Below are 15,841 nucleotides of genomic sequence, written 5' to 3'. Positions count from 1 at the left end.
AGGGCAGGAGGAGGAGAGGCTGAGCGCCAGGTCTCTCCTTGCAGATAAACGACCTGCGCTCCCAGAAGACGCCCATCGAGGGCCTGTTCATCGAGGCCACGGAGCGGTTCCGGAGCAACATCAAAACCATGTACTCTGTCCCGGTGCGTGGAGGCCCTGCCCTTGGGCCCGCTTCCTCTGAGGCCCCTTCCGCATCCTCCGCACACCGTGGGCTCGGCTCGGGCTCCTCGGGCTCGCGGTGACGCCTCGTGTCCCTGCAGAACGGAAAGATCCACGTCGGCTACAAGGACCTAATGGAGAACTACCAGATCATCGTCAACAACCTGGCCAGCGAGCGCGGTGAGGACACCAACCCGGTCCTCAACCTCTTCCAGTCGCTGCTGGACGAGTTCACGCGGTGCTGCTCCAAGACTGACTTCGAGCGGGTGAAGGTGGGCGTTCCCCGGGCCCCGCCCACCGCTGCCTGGCCCCACCCACCACTGCTCCAGTCTACAACCTCCCAGACACACCCACTGCCTTTGGCCACGCCCATACCCCCCTTACCGAGGGCTGTGGCCCTGCCCACCACTGCCCCTCCCGTGCCGTGACAGCCCAGCCTTCCCGGACTCGCCCACCTTCTGCCTGTCCTCTGCCTCCCTGACACCCGCCTCAGGCACAACTCTTAGGCAGCCCCGTCTGCCTCTCCTGGGCCTTCCCCACCCCACCCTGCTTCCCTTTGGGCCTGGGGTGGATGGAGAGTGGGTGCGGGCCGCTCGCCCCCGGTGGGAGGGATGGTGGTACCTAGAAGCTTCCGGCCTCCTTTGGGACGGGGTGTCCCTAGGCTGGGGGTCCCCTTGTGACTCTGGCTTTGGTGTCTTGCAGCCAAGCAAAGCTCAGAAGAAGAAGCGGAAGCAGGAACGAGCTGTGAGTAGGCGTGCGTGTGCACGTGAGTCCCTGTGGGCGTGCGAGCGTGTGCATGTGCTCTCCGGCCTGCCCCCCCGCCTGCCGGCAGCGCCTGGTGGTGGTGCTGGGCAGGCAGCCTGCTGAGCCCTGCTGGCCGGCTCCCACAGGTTCAGGAGCACAATGGCCACGTGTTCGCCAGCTACCAGGTCAGCATCCCGCAGTCCTGCGAGCACTGCCTCTCCTACATCTGGCTCATGGACAAGGCCCTGCTCTGCAGCGGTGAGCACCCTCCCCCCCCTGCCCTGCCCTGCCCTGTCCTCCCGCTGCTCCCATTGCCTGAACCGCCCCACACATTCGGACCAGGAGTCATAGCTACTCAGGAGGCCTCGGCAGGAGAATCGAAAGTTCAAGGCCAGCCTGGGCAGCTGAGAGGGACCCAGGCTCTAAATAAATATACAAAGAGCTGGAGGTGTAGCCCAGGGCTAGAACACCTGCTTAGCCTGTGTGAGGCCCTGGGTTTCAGCCCTAGCAGTGCAGAATAAATAATAAGTAAAAGGCAGTTGGGACCTGGCCAGTGGGGGAGGTGGCCCGGGGACCTGTGACCGAGCCCTGCCTTGTGTGTGACCCCTAGTGTGCAAGATGACCTGCCACAAGAAGTGCGTGCACAAGATTCAGAACTCCTGCTCCTACCTGAGTGGGAGGAAGGTGAGCACACCCACCCTGGGCGCCTTGGGCCACGGCCCCTGCCCTGTTCACCGTGCCCCCGAGGAAGTCTGCACCCCAGCTCTGCTCCGAGAAGCTGGGGTCCCTGTGCTAGGCTTGGGGAGCAGGAGCCTCCCAGTGGCAGGCACAGCTGCCCCAGGAGGGACCCTGCCCAGCGCCATGGAAGCCGTGCTGCTGAACTCACACCCAGCACTCCAGCCATGGTGCTGGAGGGGACCGGGGCAGGGGATGCCGCCCACAGAGGCGGGCCGGGGGAGGGCACAGTGTGGCGATGTCAGGACCCTGACCCCTGCGCCATGCTGCAGACCGAGCCAGGTGCCGAGCTGGGCCACTTTGGCGTCTGCGTGGACAGCCTGACCAGCGACAGGGCCTCGGTGCCCCTGGTGCTGGAGAAGCTGCTGGAGCACGTGGAGCTGCACGGGCTCTACACCGAGGGCCTCTACCGCAAGTCTGGCACTGCCCACCGTACGCGCGAGCTCCGGCAGGCGCTGCAGACAGGTGGGCACAGCAGGCAGTCGGCCCTGCCCCCCAGCGTGCCCTTGCCCCTGTGGTCACACTGCACTCTGTCCTGCAGACCCCGCGGCCGTGCGGTTGGAGGACTTCCCCATCCACGCCATCACCGGCGTCCTCAAGCAGTGGCTGCGCGAGCTGCCCGAGCCCCTCATGACCTTCGCCCAGTACGGCGACTTCCTGCGCGCTGTCGGTGAGCCTGGCGCACAGCGGGGGAGGGGCCGCCCCTTGTGGGTCGCGGCCGCTGCAGGCTGCTGCATGCCGCTCCGTCTCCTCCGGCCCCAGCCAGCTTGGGAGGCTGGCCTGATGCCGCGCGCCTGCTGCTTCCCCAGAGCTGCCAGAGAAGCAGGAGCAGCTGGCCGCCATCTATGCCGTCCTGGAGCACCTGCCCAAAGCCAACCACGACTCGCTGGAGCGGCTCGTCTTCCACCTCGTCAAGCAAGTGCCTGGGGGGTTGCCACCGCCTCCCTGCCGGCCGGGAGGGGACCTCAGGGCCCCGTGCCCCCGGCTTGGCGCTGGGGCCCCCCTCCTGTCTCAGGCCCCTGGGGACCCCCCTTGCTGGGCCTGGCTGCCCCTAATTGCCGGTGGGCACGCAGGGTGGCCCTGCTGGAGGACGTGAACCGCATGTCGCCTGGGGCGCTGGCCATCGTCTTCGCGCCCTGCCTCCTGCGCTGCCCGGACAACTCGGACCCGCTGACCAGCATGAAGGACGTCCTCAAGATCACCACGTGAGCGCCCCGCCGGGCGGGGGAGGGCAGCTGGGGCTCTGCGGGCACAGCCCTAAGTGTATGGACATGGTAGCGGCCCCTGTCTCCCTTCCTGGACTGAGTCCCCAGTACCGACCGCCCCGGGATCAGACCTCCACAGGCTGCGCTGAAGGCCTGGGTCTCACAGCAAGCCCGGCGCCCGGCCTCGTGGGCCCCCGCCCCAGCGCAGCGCCCCCTTGGACGCAGGGCATCCCCAGTGCCCTAATGGAGTCGCCTCCCGGGCCCTGCAGGTGCGTGGAGATGCTGATCAAAGAGCAGATGCGGAAGTACAGGGTGAAGATGGAGGAGATCAGCCAGCTGGAGGCCGAGGAGAGCATCGCCTGCCGTCGGCTGTCCCTGCTGCAGCAGAGCTCTGTGAGCCGCGGGCAGGAGGAGGCGCGGCCGCGTGGGGGGGGCGGGGCAGTGGGGCGGGGGAGGGACCTCGTGGCCGCTCAGATGGCAGAGTCGCACCCCGATCGGCTGGGCACACTCGGCCCACCGTTGTCCCTCGCGAAGGAGCGGGAGGCCCCACCCGTGCACCTCCCGTTCACCTGCGTCCCTCTCTCCCCAGCCCTGGCCTTTCAAACTGGGGTTCTCATCTCCCTGTGAGGGGGTGCTGGTAGGTAGCTTGCGGCGGCCGCGGTGCATGCCGGTGGTGCAGGGTGCAGGCGCGGCCTCCCTCCCCTCCTGCATGCTGGTCGCGCCCGCCGCGGAGCCCGTGGAGGCCCGGCGCAGGCTCCCTAGTGTCCCCACACCTCCTGTCTCCGCCAACCCTGCCTGCCCGGTCCCGAGCCTCACACTTGCCGCCTGCCTCGCAGAGCAAGAGCCCCAAGACCCCTGTGAGCCGCGACGGCAGCCTGGAGGAGCTGGAGGCGCTCCCAGAGGAGGAGGCGGCCGGTGGCGGCGGCGGCGGCGAGGACCGGGAGAAGGAGATGCTCCTGGAGCGCATCCAGTCCCTCAAGGAGGAGAAGCAAGTACCCCCGGCCCTGCGGCCCAGCCTGGCCAGGCGTGCCGCGTCCCCAGCGTGGGGAAGGAAGTCCTGTCCTCCTGGGACCCTTGTCCTGAGCTTTACCTGTGAACGCCTGCACGGGCCCTGCCGAATGCAGGCTCGCCCGGGGGCCCACAGGGAAGCCGCCAGGCAAAGCCCCAGCCTCATCTTAGTGCTGGGCACACCGACGGCCAGCCTTGTGCGTCGTACACTCGAGGTTGGCGTGGGGAAGGGGCACTGTTTAAAACGTGGTGCCAGGCTGGGGTGTGCTGGGGGCAAGACCCTGGATCCGTCCCAGCACTGCAAAAGGGAAAGCACACTACGTGTCTGTAGTCCCTGCTGCTCGCTGCTTGGCGGCTGAGGCAGGAGGGTCACAGGAACCTAGAAATTGGAGCACAGTCAGGGCAGCCTGTCTCAAGAAATTTGAAAAGTTAACGCCAGGAGAACAGATGTGGCCGGGTTGCTTGGCCGATTCAGGCTCGGAGTGGAGGCAGGTTCCAGGGTTGAGGCAGCTACACATACAAAGGGCCTGGGGCAGGAGCTCATGGCTTGCCCGGTGCAGCGTTAGATGCACGGGCTTCCCTCTGCTGCGGGCCACAGGCATTTCAGGGTAGGTGTACTTGGGGTGCAGGCAGGTTGGGGGAGAGGGTGACCCCCAGGAGCAGGACAGCCTGCTCTGCCACGGTTGGCCAGCCACTTTGTGCATGGTGGTCTCTGTGTGGGCGGCCCTGGACATGTGACCCTGCTCCCCAGGGAGGACATCACCTACCGGCTGCCAGAACTGGAGCCCAGGGGCTCGGACGAGGAGACCCTGGACTCGGAGACATCGGCCAGCACCGAGAGCCTGCTGGAGGAGCGGGCCGGGCGGGGGGCTGCCGAAGGTCAGTATTAAGGTAGGGTCCGCTCTGCTGCTGCCCGGGCAGGTGGCCAGGGTCCCCAGGCCTGAGCAGCAGTGACCCGCATCTGTCTCTCCAAGGGCCCCCCGCGCCTGCGTCCCCCCACCCCACCGCGCCCGCCCCGAGCCCCCTTCCCATGATGGTGCCTCCAAGGCGCCGGCCGGCGTCCTTCGCCATGGTCAGAGTGAAGACCCCGCGGCGGACGCCTGTCATGCCCACGGCCAACATCAAGCTCCCGCCGGGCCTGCCCTCCCATCTGCCCCCCCGGGAGCCTGCTGGCCCTCTGAGGCGCCGGGAGCCGCCAGCCCGCCGCCCTGACCAGGTGCGCTCCGTGTACATCACACCTGGCCTGGGGCTGCCCACGCTTGGAGCCCTGGAACCCCTGGACAAGGACACTCGGCCTCCAGGGGCCAAGCGCAGGTACTCGGACCCCCCAACCTACTGCCTGCCCCCTACCCCGGGCCAGGCCCCGAGCTGAGGCCTGGGATGGTCACATCGAGGACGCTGCGCTAGCCTGCGGCTGCAGTGGCTCCAGGAAGGATCCAGATTGGAAGTGAGCCTGAGGGCGCTGCCCCGGCCAGGGTCCAGGCCACCTCACTGCAGGTCCGCCAGCCACAGGTGCACCACCCAGGCTGCCGAATCCCGGGGGGCCTCGCCTCCCCTCCCCCTTTTGTACGTTTTCATGACAACTTGTACGTGGTTTACATAACTTGAAACTGTACCAGCCTAGTGGGAGACCGAACTGTTTTATACTGTACGTTCAGACTTTGCTATTAACGCTGTGTGCGTCCCTGTAACACGGGCCTGGGCAGAGCAGAGACCACAGCGGCGGCCACACCGTAGTCACCTTGGGTGGCCACAGGGACCTTGCACAGCGCAGGAGCTGTGAACTCTCGGGGCACCTCGCCACCCTCGTCTGTCTCCCACACGGGACGCCCGCTGGCGATAGGCACAGCTGCTGGCCAAGGTACATTCCAGGAAGCATTGGGGCCCTCTGTGGGCTCAGAGGACATGAACTGGGGTGGCGTCGCCAACAGCAGTCCGTCTGCACCCCAGGGGACCAGAATGTGGTCATCTCGCCTCTCTCCCTTGTGCTGTGGTGCCAGGGGCCAGAAGAGGCCAGCGCTGTGACTCAGGACCATGCCCCAGCCTGAAGCTGCACATTCCTGCAGACCCACAGCTGCGGCCGCGCTCTCCTCAGGCTTCAGCGCTCCCGGCCCCCAGGACGCAAGGCCGCGGCCGGAATAAAGAGAAAGTGCTGTGACACCGTGTGTGTGGGGGTTACACCCCGGCCAGAGGGGGCGCTGCGCTAGCGGGTGTCACGCAGACCCTTCACACCGGGTGGGGGCAAGGAGCCCCGCAGGGCCCGGGTGCAGGCTGTGCACCCCTCTCCTGGAATCACAGATGCTCCAGATTCTGAGCACCAGTGCCACCCAGGCGCAGAATTCACCCGACGTCCCACGAGGGTTGCAGTCAAAGTCGGCCACTAGAAAGATGACACGAGCTACCCTAGGGAGGGAGGATTGTACACACGAGTTCGCACGTGCTTAGCCCCGGCCCCGGGTTCCCTGCCAGCGCAAAAGGAAACTACACTGTGTGTAGGGCCTAGGTGGAACACGAGCGCGAGCCACACGTGGTACACCCCAGCAAGATCCCAGTGTGAGGCTGTGCCGAGCAGCTCCAGGTCCTGCGTCCAAAAAAAGCTATGCGTACAGTTCAGCGCAGGCCCTGGGCTTAAGCTCTAGGAAAGAAGTAAATGTGTTCAGACTTGGGTACCATCTCCAAGGCACCTGGTTACATAGGCATATACTCCAGAGCCCAAACCACTTCTGGGCCCAAGCGGTTTGGAGGAGATACTCCAGCTGTCAGGGGCAAGCGTCCCCCACCCCGCACTGCGCAAGGAGGGGCGGCTTTCTGTCCTGGGAGAACCGGGAGCAACCGCCCAGCAGGTGGCCAGCAGCACCCCTAAGTGTAAGAACCGGCTGTGAATGCGGGGCTGGGGAGCCCAAGGTCGGGCTGCACACCCGGGAAGGGGTGGGGCGGGCTGGGATCCAGACTCCTAGGGTCTGCTCTGAAAGCACCTTAACTGCGGTCCCAGACTTCAGGCCCCTCTGGTGTGGACACCGGGGCACTCCTGGGTCAGACAGCCCACGTCCCAGGTGGGCCTATGGGTGAGGAGACAGCAGCAGCGGGCCAGGCTCTGCAGACGCTGGGGCACCCTATTCCCGGGGACCTGCGTGGGCCTGGACGGGCTCCTCTCCATGGGATTCCAGTAATTTCGGGGTGACCAGGCCCTACCGCCCTCCCAAGGTGAGGCTGTGACCCTTGAGACACACACTGTCACACTGCCCACTTCCAAAAAAGAGGCCCAGAAGAGCTAACGTAGGCCAAGGCCACGGATGAGGGTGGCGACAAGGCTGCGGCCCGGAAGGTCCTCGTGCGTACCGCTCGCGAGGCATATGCGAGCCCGTGTCCTACAGTGAAGGTGGAGGCGGCCTTGGCGGCCGAAGGCCCAGGCCAGGGTTCCTTCCCCCAAGAGAAACAGAACGCCGCAGATACGGAATAGCTTGGAGAAGAGTCCAGGCACTGTGAACATGTGGAATGGAATAACCAGAGGGGCGCTGCACGTGGTTCATCAAAGGACCAGGTTCCTTCCAAGGTTCCCTGAGGGTGTAAGACTGTTCCCCGGAAAAGCAAGGGATTTTGCCCTGAGTAAATATGGCTGGAGTGCGCCTCTCGAGACAAGATACCACTTCCGCCCCAAAGATGGGCCAACGAACGAGGGAAAAGGAACATCCGCCCAGAGGGTGGCCTGATGAAGCCACTTCCGCCCTCTCTTAAGATGGCGCCGACGGAAGGAGAAGTGTACCGGCCGCTGACGATGGCTGCGTCTAGGCTAGAGCTGAACCTGGTGAGGCTGCTTTGCCGCTGCGAAGCAATGGCAGCGGAGAAGCGGGAGCCAGAAGAGTGGCGGCTGGAGAAGGTAAGGGGGTTCCACGCTACCGTAAAGAACCAAACCCCTCTAGGGTGGCTCTCGGGTCAGGCGACCTGCCGACCTGGCTCCCCCACCTTACCGACCTCGCTGAGTACGCCCCTTCCGGTCAGCGCCGCTGACTCGCCTCTCCCATTCGGCTCTGCCACGTCCCCGCCACTTTGCCCGAACCTGGGCCCCGCCCTTCTCCGCAGGCCTGCGTCCCTGACTTGGCCCCGCCCCCGTGTTCCCACGCTCCCTCTTGACCCCCGCCTCGTTGGCCTTTTGGCTCGTCCCTTTTCCTGCCGGGACCGTGTAGCCCCGCGCCTTGTTGGCCCCGCCCCCGGCACGTGTGACTCCACCCCTTGTCGCCGCATCCCCGCCTCTCGCCATTGGCCCCGCCCGGGCGGCCCGCCTCTCCCTGTTGGCCCCGCCCCGGCGGCCGGCCCCGCCCCTGGCCCCCGCGGGTTCTGACCCATGTGGGCGCGGCGGCCTCGCTGCCCCGCCCCTTTCCCCCGCAGTACGTGGGGGCCCTGGAGGACATGCTGCAGGCGCTGAGGGCACAGGCGAGGTGAGTGCGGAGGCGGGGCCCCGCGCGGCGGGCGGGCGGAGGCGGCCTCAGCACCGCCCGCTGTCCTCGCCCGCAGCCGGCCGGCCGCCGAGGTGCTGCACGAGTACGCGCGCAAGGTGGACTTCCTGCGGGGCCTGCTGCAGACGGAGAAGCTGGTGAGCCGGCGCGCCCCCTGCGCCCCGCTCCGCCGCGCTCACGCCCGGCCCCGTCCGTGACCCGCCCGTGGCCCTGTCCGCAGGCCTCCACCTCTGAGAAGGCGCTGGCCAACCAGTTCCTGGCGCCCGGCCGCGTGCCAACCACAGCGCGCGAGCGCGTGCCCGCCACCAGGACCGTGCACCTGCAGACGCGCGCGCGCTACGCCGGCGAGATGCGGCAGGAGCTGCTGGGCACGGTGAGCTGGGCCGCCTGGGTGCCCGGGCAGCGCGGAACGGGGCCGGCCGAGAAGCGCTGGCTGTAGGGCCTCCGGGATCCCCGCACTCTGGGAGGCTGGGCCGGGAGGATTGAAAGTTGGAGCCCAGCCACCCTGGCCAACTCGGAGATTCGGCTAGACCCTCCCTCAAAATAAAAAAGAGGAACGGGCCAGGGGGTGTGGCTCCGTGCGGCGCTGCGCTCAGCCCTCAGAGCCAAAGTAAAGAAGGAACCGGGTCTGGCCATGCCCAGAGCTCGCCCGGCCATTCACGCGGGGATTCCCTCTCGGGATTCTCCCTCGGGGACTTCATGCCTGTCCTTTCTTCCCCAGGACTCTGCCGAAGGTGAGCTGCTGAGCAGGAGAGGTCTCACATCCAGGAACCAGACAGGACGTGCATCCTATGCCGGGTCAGGGGGCCTGACCCCAGGAGCTGGGGCAGGAGTGACCCTGGTGGAGACCCAGCTGAGCACTCCTAGCAAAGGGGCCAACTCGAGGCGGGAGGAAGGGACCTGGGGCCTTGGGGAGTCTAGGCTTCTGCAACAGTGGGCGTTCTAGCTGGGGCTTTGAAGCAGCAGTAGGAGCCCCCTGGACAGCAGCCAGGAGGGGAACTGACATCGTGGGTGGCCGTGATGGCACAAGGCTCGGGGCTGGAAGCAGGATGCCAAGTCCGCTCCCCGCCCGGCCTGTGTTTGCTTCCAGAGCGGGGGTCGGAGGTGAGGAAGCGCAGGTGAGTGTCCCGCCTTCCGCCATGGGAGAAGGGGGGCCAGACAGCCAGAAGCCACTTTTGGGGGTGGGGAAGCTGAGTCTGGAACAGGGCACCCCTGGGAACATGTCGGTCTCTTTCCCCACACAACCCCTCTCCTGTGCCCACCTACCATTTCGTGGGGTCAGTGGGGTGGCCGGGCCCAGGCCCACAGATGAGAAGCAGTCAGCAGCCGAGCTAGACCTCGTCCTGCAGCGGCAGCAGGACCTGCAGGAGAAGCTGGCAGAAGAGATGCTGGGCCTGGCCCGGAGCCTCAAGACCAACACGCTGGCCGCCCAGAGCGTCATCAAGAGGGACAACCAGGTGCGGGGCTGTGGGAACTCTGCTGACATGCGCTCCTCAGGGAGAGGGCATTGTGACTGGGGCTTGGCGGGATGAATAGGAATTTGGTAGAAGCCCTAAAACGTGGTGTTCCCACGAAAGGGGACAGCACTAGCAGAGGTGGGAAGGCCGAGGGCTACTCCAGGGCAGTAGCAAGGTGCACTCCTGGTCAAGCCCGCTGACCCAGCCCATCCTGCCTGCAGACCTTGTCGCACTCACTCAAGATGGCTGACCAGAACCTGGAGAAGCTGAAGACTGAGTCGGAGCGGTTGGAGCAGCATGCTCAGAAGTCAGTCAACTGGCTGCTGTGGGCCATGCTCATCGTGGTCTGCTTCATCTTCATCAGCATGATCCTCTTCATCCGCATTGTGCCCAAGCTCAAGTAGCGGGGTGCCCGCTGACGCCACCGGGCACTGTGAGACCAAGGCGGGCACCGGCTGGGGTGGGGACAGCAGGTGTCCCACTCCAGCCCACAGTGCTGGGGTACACACCGGCTGCCCAGGGTGCCAGGAGAAGCCAAACTCTGTGACGCATGCCTGTGGTCCCTACTGGGAGGCTGAGTCAGGAGGATGCCTTGAGACCAGGAGTCCAAGGCCAACCTGGACAACACAGTAAGACCCAAATTCAAAAGTATAAAATCAGGCCGGGGATATAGCTCAGCAGCATAAGCGCCTGCCGGGCAAGTGCAAGGTCCTGAGTTTGATTCCCGGTACAAAAAAAAGTATAAACTAAAAAAGCAAAATAAAAAATGTATTTTGGCTATTAAATGTATCAGAAGAGTCCATGTGCAATGGTAACATAAAGGCTAATTTCACTGAGATGCAAAACTCCTAAAATGCAACAAGAGAAAAACCAAAGGCCTGCAGGGTATGTACAGGAAAAGGATATAATGGTTTCTAAATGTCACTCGCAAGCTGAGGTGAAATTTTAAACTTGAAGATAGAACTGCTGTTATCCCAGCACTCTGGGAGGCTGAGGCAGGAGGATCACAAGTTCCAGCCCAGTACAGGCAACTTAGGGAGACCCTGTCTCAAAATGAAAAAGGCCTGGGGGTGCAGCTCAATGTGAAGCCCTGGGCTCCATCCCCAGTAGTGGAGAAAATAAAAACATTTTTAAAATGCTTTTTAAAAACATTTCGGGGATGGATAACGGGCGTTAAAGGAGGTGGCAAAGTCCCTCCAGGTGACCCTGGTTAGAATAGGATCGGAAGCCTTGGTGGTGGCCTGGGTCTGAGCGCCCCCTGCAGGATGTTACCGGCGGCGACGCAGGCAGCGAGAGACGCCCTCAGGGAGCTGTCTGAAGAGCGCCTCTCCGCGGGACCCGGCGACAGCGACCTTCACAGTGTCCTATGCATTCTATTGCTTGGATTTCCTGCTGTGTCCCTATCGGTTATTGAAGGAGTTGTGTGTGTTACTAGGGCTTGAACCCAGGGCCTTTTCCCTGAGCCGCATCCCCGGCCGTTTGTTTTTTGAGATGGGTTCTCGCTAAGTCACTAAATTCCCCAGGCTGGGCTCAAAGTTTCGATCTTCTTGTCTCAGCCTCCCAGAGTGATGGGAGTACAGGTATGCACCACCAGGCCAGGCGCTAAGAAAATATTTTTAAAATAGAATTGCTGAAGAGATAAAGTAAGTTAAGTTGGTGAAAACCATGCCCCTTTTAAGTCAAATAAGAACTGAGAGTCCCGACGAGAACCTCAGAGGTCGGAAGCCAACCTGCTTAACAACCGAGCCCAGTCCCGCCCCGCCAGGCCCCGCCCCCTAGTCCCCGCCTCTCCGCCCCTCTAGTCCCCGCCTCTCCTCCAGGCCCCGCCCCCGGCCTGCGGGGTGACTCCGCCACTCTGGGCCCGAGCGCTGTTAATACACAACCGGGACTTAGGTGCCTTTCCGGCCAGGGACCCAGACTCGAATCCCCGGACGCTGGGACAGGTGACACTGGCGGGAGCGACGCGTGAGACCTGCGTGTGGGCGGAGGTCCCGGGGACACTTTGGGGTTGTGGCGTGGGCTCCCGACTGCAGGGAGGGCAATGCTCAGCACCGCGAGGGGGCGTTCACTGAGTTCGCGGCTGTGGCTGCGCGGTGACGTCATGAATATTTGCATGGCGCGTTTCCGGGTTACGCGACGGGGCGGGGTCTGGGCGCGTCGTGAGCCAACCGCGTGCGTGTATGCAAATAGCGGCAGGTCGGGCACTCGCCCGCCCCGCACATGCTCCCACCCGGTCGCCTCCAGGCGCGCCCTCCCCCGATGTCCACAGGCTGCCCGCAGGCCACGCCCGCCACGCGCGGGCCGCGACGCTCCCCGCAGGGCCCGCCCGCCAGCCCGGGACCCCGTGATCGGCGTCCCCCCAAGGCCGATGCCCACCTGCGAGCGACCCCAGGCCCGTGGCTTTCAGGGGAGCCCGCCTGGCCCCGGACCCCCGGTGAGTGAGCCCCGGGGCCCAGCATTCAGCTCCTCCAGGCTGGGGACCCCACTTCCAGACGCCCTGTAACCCCACCCACGGCTCCCGCGGCGTCTGCAGACACCAATGTCTCCAGGCCATACAGTCGGCGCCCGCCGCCCCCCATGCCAGCGCCCGCCTGCACCCCACCAGGCTCGGCCCCGGAAGATCACATTTGAGGATGAGCTGACCTCGCGGGCACTCCTGGGTGCCAGGAAACCTGCTGCAGCTGGGCCGGGTGTGCAGATGCCCAGGCCCCACCCAGTGCCCGACTACGAGCTGTGAGTGCCCCAGTGTGGTTCTGCATGCCCCAGAACAGTAAAGGGGCATTGAAGCTGGGGCTTTGCCTGGTGAATAAGAGTTGATCAAATACAGAAAAGGGAATATTGAGTATAAAACCAAACCAGACAGGGTAAGAAGAGTGAGTTTCCTTCCACTCACACTCTGGCCCCCTCGAACCCTTAGTAAGTATCCACCGCTGAGGAGCGAAAGAGCGCGGAGCTGCTATGTCGCCGTGTTCCAGGACCAGCATGCAGAGCTCCAGAAGCTCCAGCATGAGGTGGTCGCCACCCAAGCCAAACTGCAGCAGCTGGAGACGCGGCTGCGCGCGCTGCCTCGGCCTCGAAGCCAGGTGCGGACAGGTGCCGCCGTGGGCAGCTACGAGGAGGGCTTCTGGCCCCTGGGCCTCAGTTCGCATGCTTCCTTGTCCCCCCGCCCCGCAGGAGGAGGCCCGCGCCACTGCCCGCGTCTGGCAGGAGCTGGAGAAGAAGCGCAGGGTGAGGCGGGGTCTGCAGCCTGACACCGCCGTCGCGCGGGACTCTTGTGCCCAGGTGAGAGAGGGGAGACTGAGGCACAGCTGTGGTTCTCGCCCTCCTAGGACCCTGGCTTCCAGCACAGGCAAGCACGCTGTCTCTACCTAAAGGGTAAACTGAGGCATCTCAAGACCCAGATCCAGAAATTCGATGACCAAACAGACAGCGAGGGCTCAGCATACTTCTGAGTGTCCCGGATGCAACCCTGGCGCTCTCTGGTGGCCACGTGACCCCCGGGACTGTGTCTCCGCCCCAGTGGGATGAGCATGCAGCAGAGTGCAGCTGCTGAACACTCCAGCCTTCACCCAGTTGTCAGCAGAAATCTCTTCATTTGCCAGGGGAAGGAAAAATAAAGAGATCCCAAGAAAGGGCCTCGTTCAGGACCATGGACGGGGAGGCTGTGACGAAAGCGGCTTCCCTGGTGCTCGAAAAACTCCCAGATCAAGCCCTGCCTGAGACCCTTGGTGCGGTTTCAGTGCCCATCCTACCCCGCAGAGCCCTCTTCCCCAAGAGTCGCCAAGTGACTGTGACTCTGAGGCTGAAGGCCAGCATCTGGGGTCACCCCGGCCAGGCCAGTGACCGAAGGCTCGACACGAGTCCAAACAGGGAGGCTCGGGGTGTCTTTCTGCAGAGGGGCTGATGGGTGGGCTTCGTAAGCAGCGGAGGTGCACCGCACCTGGGACCAGGCAATGGGGCAGACGCCACGACGTGGCCGAGAAATGCGGCTCCGCTGTGCTGCGAGTCCCACTATCCCTCTGGCCCGTAGAGAACGGGGCAGCGAGGCTGACTTCGCCCTCCCTGCTGCCTCCAAGGGAGTGGGCAGGCTGCGGGGGTCTGCAGCCGGACGGAACCCGTCCCTCCCTGGATGTGGGCGGAGGCCTCCTCTCTGCGGGCGGAGGGGGTCAGGGCCCGGCCGGGCGCATGCGCAGCAGGAAGGAGCCGCGGCCGGCCGCACGGCGCTGTGCTCCCCGCCTCGAGCGGGGCCCCTGCGCCCCACACCGACCCGGCTCTTCCACGTCTCAGGCCCGCGCCTTCCGATGCCAATTTCAGAGACAGGAGTGTTTTACTTGCTTGTAGGAAGAGGGTGAATGCCTGTTGGCACCAAAGGGGAATTGCATTCGTGAGATTTAAGACGCCCCGAGCTTCAGGCGGGGCTGTGCGGGGCCCTCGCGGCGTCGAGGGAAGCCGGCGTCTCTCGCCGCTCGTCTCCTACAGTGGGGCCCCCCAGCTCTGGAGGCTGGCGTCGGGTCCCGGCCAGCTCCGATCAGGGGCCCCGCGTCACCTGCCACTGCCAGCAGGAGACGGAGGGCTCCGATTGGCTGGGCTGAGGTCCTGTGACCGACTGGCCCCAACTGCGGCCGCAGGAACCGGGACATGGGGACCAGGGGCTGATGACAGTCAGTGTGGGTGGGGACGGCCTCACTCACTCACCAGCGCCGAGGCGTGAGCGCAGGCTCAGGCCGGAAGCCCCGGACTGGGGCCCAGCCCAGGAAACGGAGCGACCGCAGCTCCCAGGCTGCAGAAATAAAGCTGCAGGGACAGGCTGCGCAGTACAAATCGTGTTTATCAGCCTGACTTTCCCACCTCGCACTGTCCCACGCGGACCGCAGGTTCAGACCCCGGCCCTTCCGGGACGCCGGGGACACCCGCCTGCCGCCCGGAGTTCGTGCTTGGGGGACTGTGGACCAGGCTGTCACCCCACCCGGGCCGGGGGTGCCGCGAGCCCAAGCCGGCCCAGAAGATGTCTCTTTTTGGTTATTGATCATTTAAAAAACAGAAGGACAAACATCTCCAGTCTTTAAAAATGGCGGGCATCACTGGCCGGCGCCGTAGGGCCAGCTGAAGGTGCTGCCCGACAGCAGCATGTCTCGGATGAGCGTCTCGATGGGCGTCTTGCCCACCAGGCGCATGAAGAAGAGCTGCGAGATGAGCGAGGCGGGCACGGCGCGCAGCGCGGGCAGGCGCAGCAGCAGGCGGCCGAAGCGCTGGGGCTGGGTCGGGTACTGGGCGCGCACGTACTCGGTGAGCGCCACCTGCGCCTTCTCCTGCAGGCTCTCCACATGCGCGGGGTCCGACAGGCCGCAGGCATCTGCGGACAGGGCTGCGTCAGAGCGGGGCCTGGGCAGGTCAGGTTCTGGGGCGCGAGTGGGGTGGGGCCCAGGCTGCAGCCTCCACCACGCACACAAGCCTCGCTAAGGCGCCCAGGCTGCGATCAAGCTTGAGACCTTACTGCCTCAGCTTCCCAAGTGCTGGGATGACAGGCGCCTCCCAGCAAGTCTGTCCTTCAGGAGACTTTGTGCAAGTTAAGAACCGGCTGTGCAGCCCCTCCAGGCCGGTGGCAGGGATGGGCTCAGGTAGTCAGACCGGGGGCCGAGAAGCACCTGGAACCACGGGCCAGGTAGGGCCTCCACTCCCGGCCCGCGGCGATCAGCGCTCAGGGGGCGCAGCACCGCACCGTGCACAGGGCCTCTTCGGGGTTGCGGGGATCGTAAGGTGGGGGGAGCCCGGTGACACTGCTGCACTGCCCTCGCAGCCCTCGCGGAGCCGGGAGTTAGGACCTCCCAGGAGCCAGGCCTGGGGAGGAGCCTCACCCGGGGCGGGGCCCGTGGTGCCAGCGCGCCCGGCCCTCCCACCTCCCCACCGCGCCCGCAGGCTCACCCGGCGTGAAGAGCGCGATGGCCTTGAGGCAGCCGTACTCGGCCGAGTCCACCTGCAGGCGGCCCAGCTTGTCCACCTGCTCCTGGAAGGCGCGCACCTGGTCCATGAAGGCCACGGCGCGCTCGGCGGCCATGGGCGCGGCGTGCAGCCCGGCGGC

General features: G+C 65.1%; 4 protein-coding genes across 11 annotated transcripts in view; 3 read left to right on the top strand and 1 right to left on the bottom strand.

Annotated features, from left to right (window-relative positions):
* The window catches only part of Myo9b (myosin IXB), a 50,776-nt gene extending 44,767 nt beyond the window's left edge, over positions 1 to 6,009 (top strand). For 2 of the 8 annotated variants that reach the window (XM_005409507.2, XM_005409509.2), the window contains 14 exons: positions 45 to 143; positions 261 to 431; positions 862 to 903; positions 1,050 to 1,161; positions 1,514 to 1,587; positions 1,911 to 2,103; positions 2,180 to 2,308; positions 2,448 to 2,553; positions 2,712 to 2,843; positions 3,113 to 3,236; positions 3,433 to 3,480; positions 3,680 to 3,831; positions 4,603 to 4,730; positions 4,826 to 6,009. In XM_005409507.2, coding sequence (XP_005409564.1) covers positions 45 to 143; positions 261 to 431; positions 862 to 903; positions 1,050 to 1,161; positions 1,514 to 1,587; positions 1,911 to 2,103; positions 2,180 to 2,308; positions 2,448 to 2,553; positions 2,712 to 2,843; positions 3,113 to 3,236; positions 3,433 to 3,480; positions 3,680 to 3,831; positions 4,603 to 4,730; positions 4,826 to 5,223 — 1,908 coding nt within the window. In that variant the 3' untranslated portion in view covers positions 5,224 to 6,009. Of the gene's footprint in view, positions 1 to 44; positions 144 to 260; positions 432 to 861; positions 904 to 1,049; positions 1,162 to 1,513; positions 1,588 to 1,910; positions 2,104 to 2,179; positions 2,309 to 2,400; positions 2,554 to 2,711; positions 2,844 to 3,112; positions 3,237 to 3,432; positions 3,481 to 3,679; positions 3,832 to 4,602; positions 4,743 to 4,825 lie in introns of those variants that run through there. The other 6 variants (XM_013507278.1, XM_005409508.2, XR_264648.2 and 3 more) reach the window with 5 other exon arrangements.
* Positions 6,010 to 6,115: 106 nt separating this feature from the next.
* Use1 (unconventional SNARE in the ER 1 homolog (S. cerevisiae)) lies at positions 6,116 to 10,404 on the top strand. The gene is made up of 8 exons (XM_005409514.2): positions 6,116 to 7,728; positions 8,238 to 8,287; positions 8,364 to 8,442; positions 8,526 to 8,678; positions 9,027 to 9,039; positions 9,396 to 9,423; positions 9,588 to 9,762; positions 9,984 to 10,404. The coding sequence occupies exons 1-8, from the start codon at positions 7,561 to 7,563 to the stop codon at positions 10,164 to 10,166; spliced, it is 849 nt and encodes a 282-aa protein (XP_005409571.1). The 5' UTR covers positions 6,116 to 7,560; the 3' UTR covers positions 10,167 to 10,404.
* A 1,219-nt stretch (positions 10,405 to 11,623) lies between these two features.
* On the top strand, positions 11,624 to 13,394 carry Ocel1 (occludin/ELL domain containing 1). Its single transcript, XM_013507253.1, has 6 exons — positions 11,624 to 11,705; positions 12,007 to 12,196; positions 12,312 to 12,495; positions 12,680 to 12,845; positions 12,937 to 13,044; positions 13,137 to 13,394. Exons 2-6 carry the CDS (start codon positions 12,022 to 12,024, stop codon positions 13,212 to 13,214), a joined length of 711 nt encoding a protein of 236 aa, XP_013362707.1. The 5' UTR covers positions 11,624 to 11,705; positions 12,007 to 12,021; the 3' UTR covers positions 13,215 to 13,394.
* Positions 13,395 to 14,572: 1,178 nt separating this feature from the next.
* Positions 14,573 to 15,841, bottom strand: part of Nr2f6 (nuclear receptor subfamily 2, group F, member 6) — a gene marked incomplete at its 5' end in the record, with an annotated part of 3,781 nt that continues 2,512 nt past the window's right edge. The window contains 2 exon segments of the mRNA XM_013507252.1: positions 14,573 to 15,115; positions 15,685 to 15,841. Coding sequence (XP_013362706.1) covers positions 14,841 to 15,115; positions 15,685 to 15,841 — 432 coding nt within the window.

Source organism: Chinchilla lanigera, unplaced genomic scaffold (assembly GCF_000276665.1).
Source record: "Chinchilla lanigera isolate Chin_1 unplaced genomic scaffold, ChiLan1.0 scaffold00123, whole genome shotgun sequence".
Taxonomy (NCBI): Eukaryota; Metazoa; Chordata; class Mammalia; order Rodentia; family Chinchillidae; genus Chinchilla; species Chinchilla lanigera.
This window is presented reverse-complemented; position numbering and strand designations above follow the sequence as displayed.

What these genes read in the sequence shown, in the direction of transcription:
- Use1 (XM_005409514.2), top strand. Translation starts at nt 7,561, where the DNA reads ATGAAGCCACTTCCGCCCTCTCTTAAGATGGCGCCGACGGAAGGAGAA. An exon ending in AAGAGTGGCGGCTGGAGAAG is followed by an intron (nt 7,729 to 8,237) that starts GTAAGGGGGTTC and finishes TTTCCCCCGCAG; the next exon opens with TACGTGGGGGCCCTGGAGGA. An exon ending in TCATCAAGAGGGACAACCAG is followed by an intron (nt 9,763 to 9,983) that starts GTGCGGGGCTGT and finishes TCCTGCCTGCAG; the next exon opens with ACCTTGTCGCACTCACTCAA.
- Ocel1 (XM_013507253.1), top strand. Translation starts at nt 12,022, where the DNA reads ATGTCCACAGGCTGCCCGCAGGCCACGCCCGCCACGCGCGGGCCGCGA. An exon ending in CGCCTGGCCCCGGACCCCCG is followed by an intron (nt 12,197 to 12,311) that starts GTGAGTGAGCCC and finishes CAATGTCTCCAG; the next exon opens with GCCATACAGTCGGCGCCCGC. An exon ending in TGCCTCGGCCTCGAAGCCAG is followed by an intron (nt 12,846 to 12,936) that starts GTGCGGACAGGT and finishes CCCGCCCCGCAG; the next exon opens with GAGGAGGCCCGCGCCACTGC.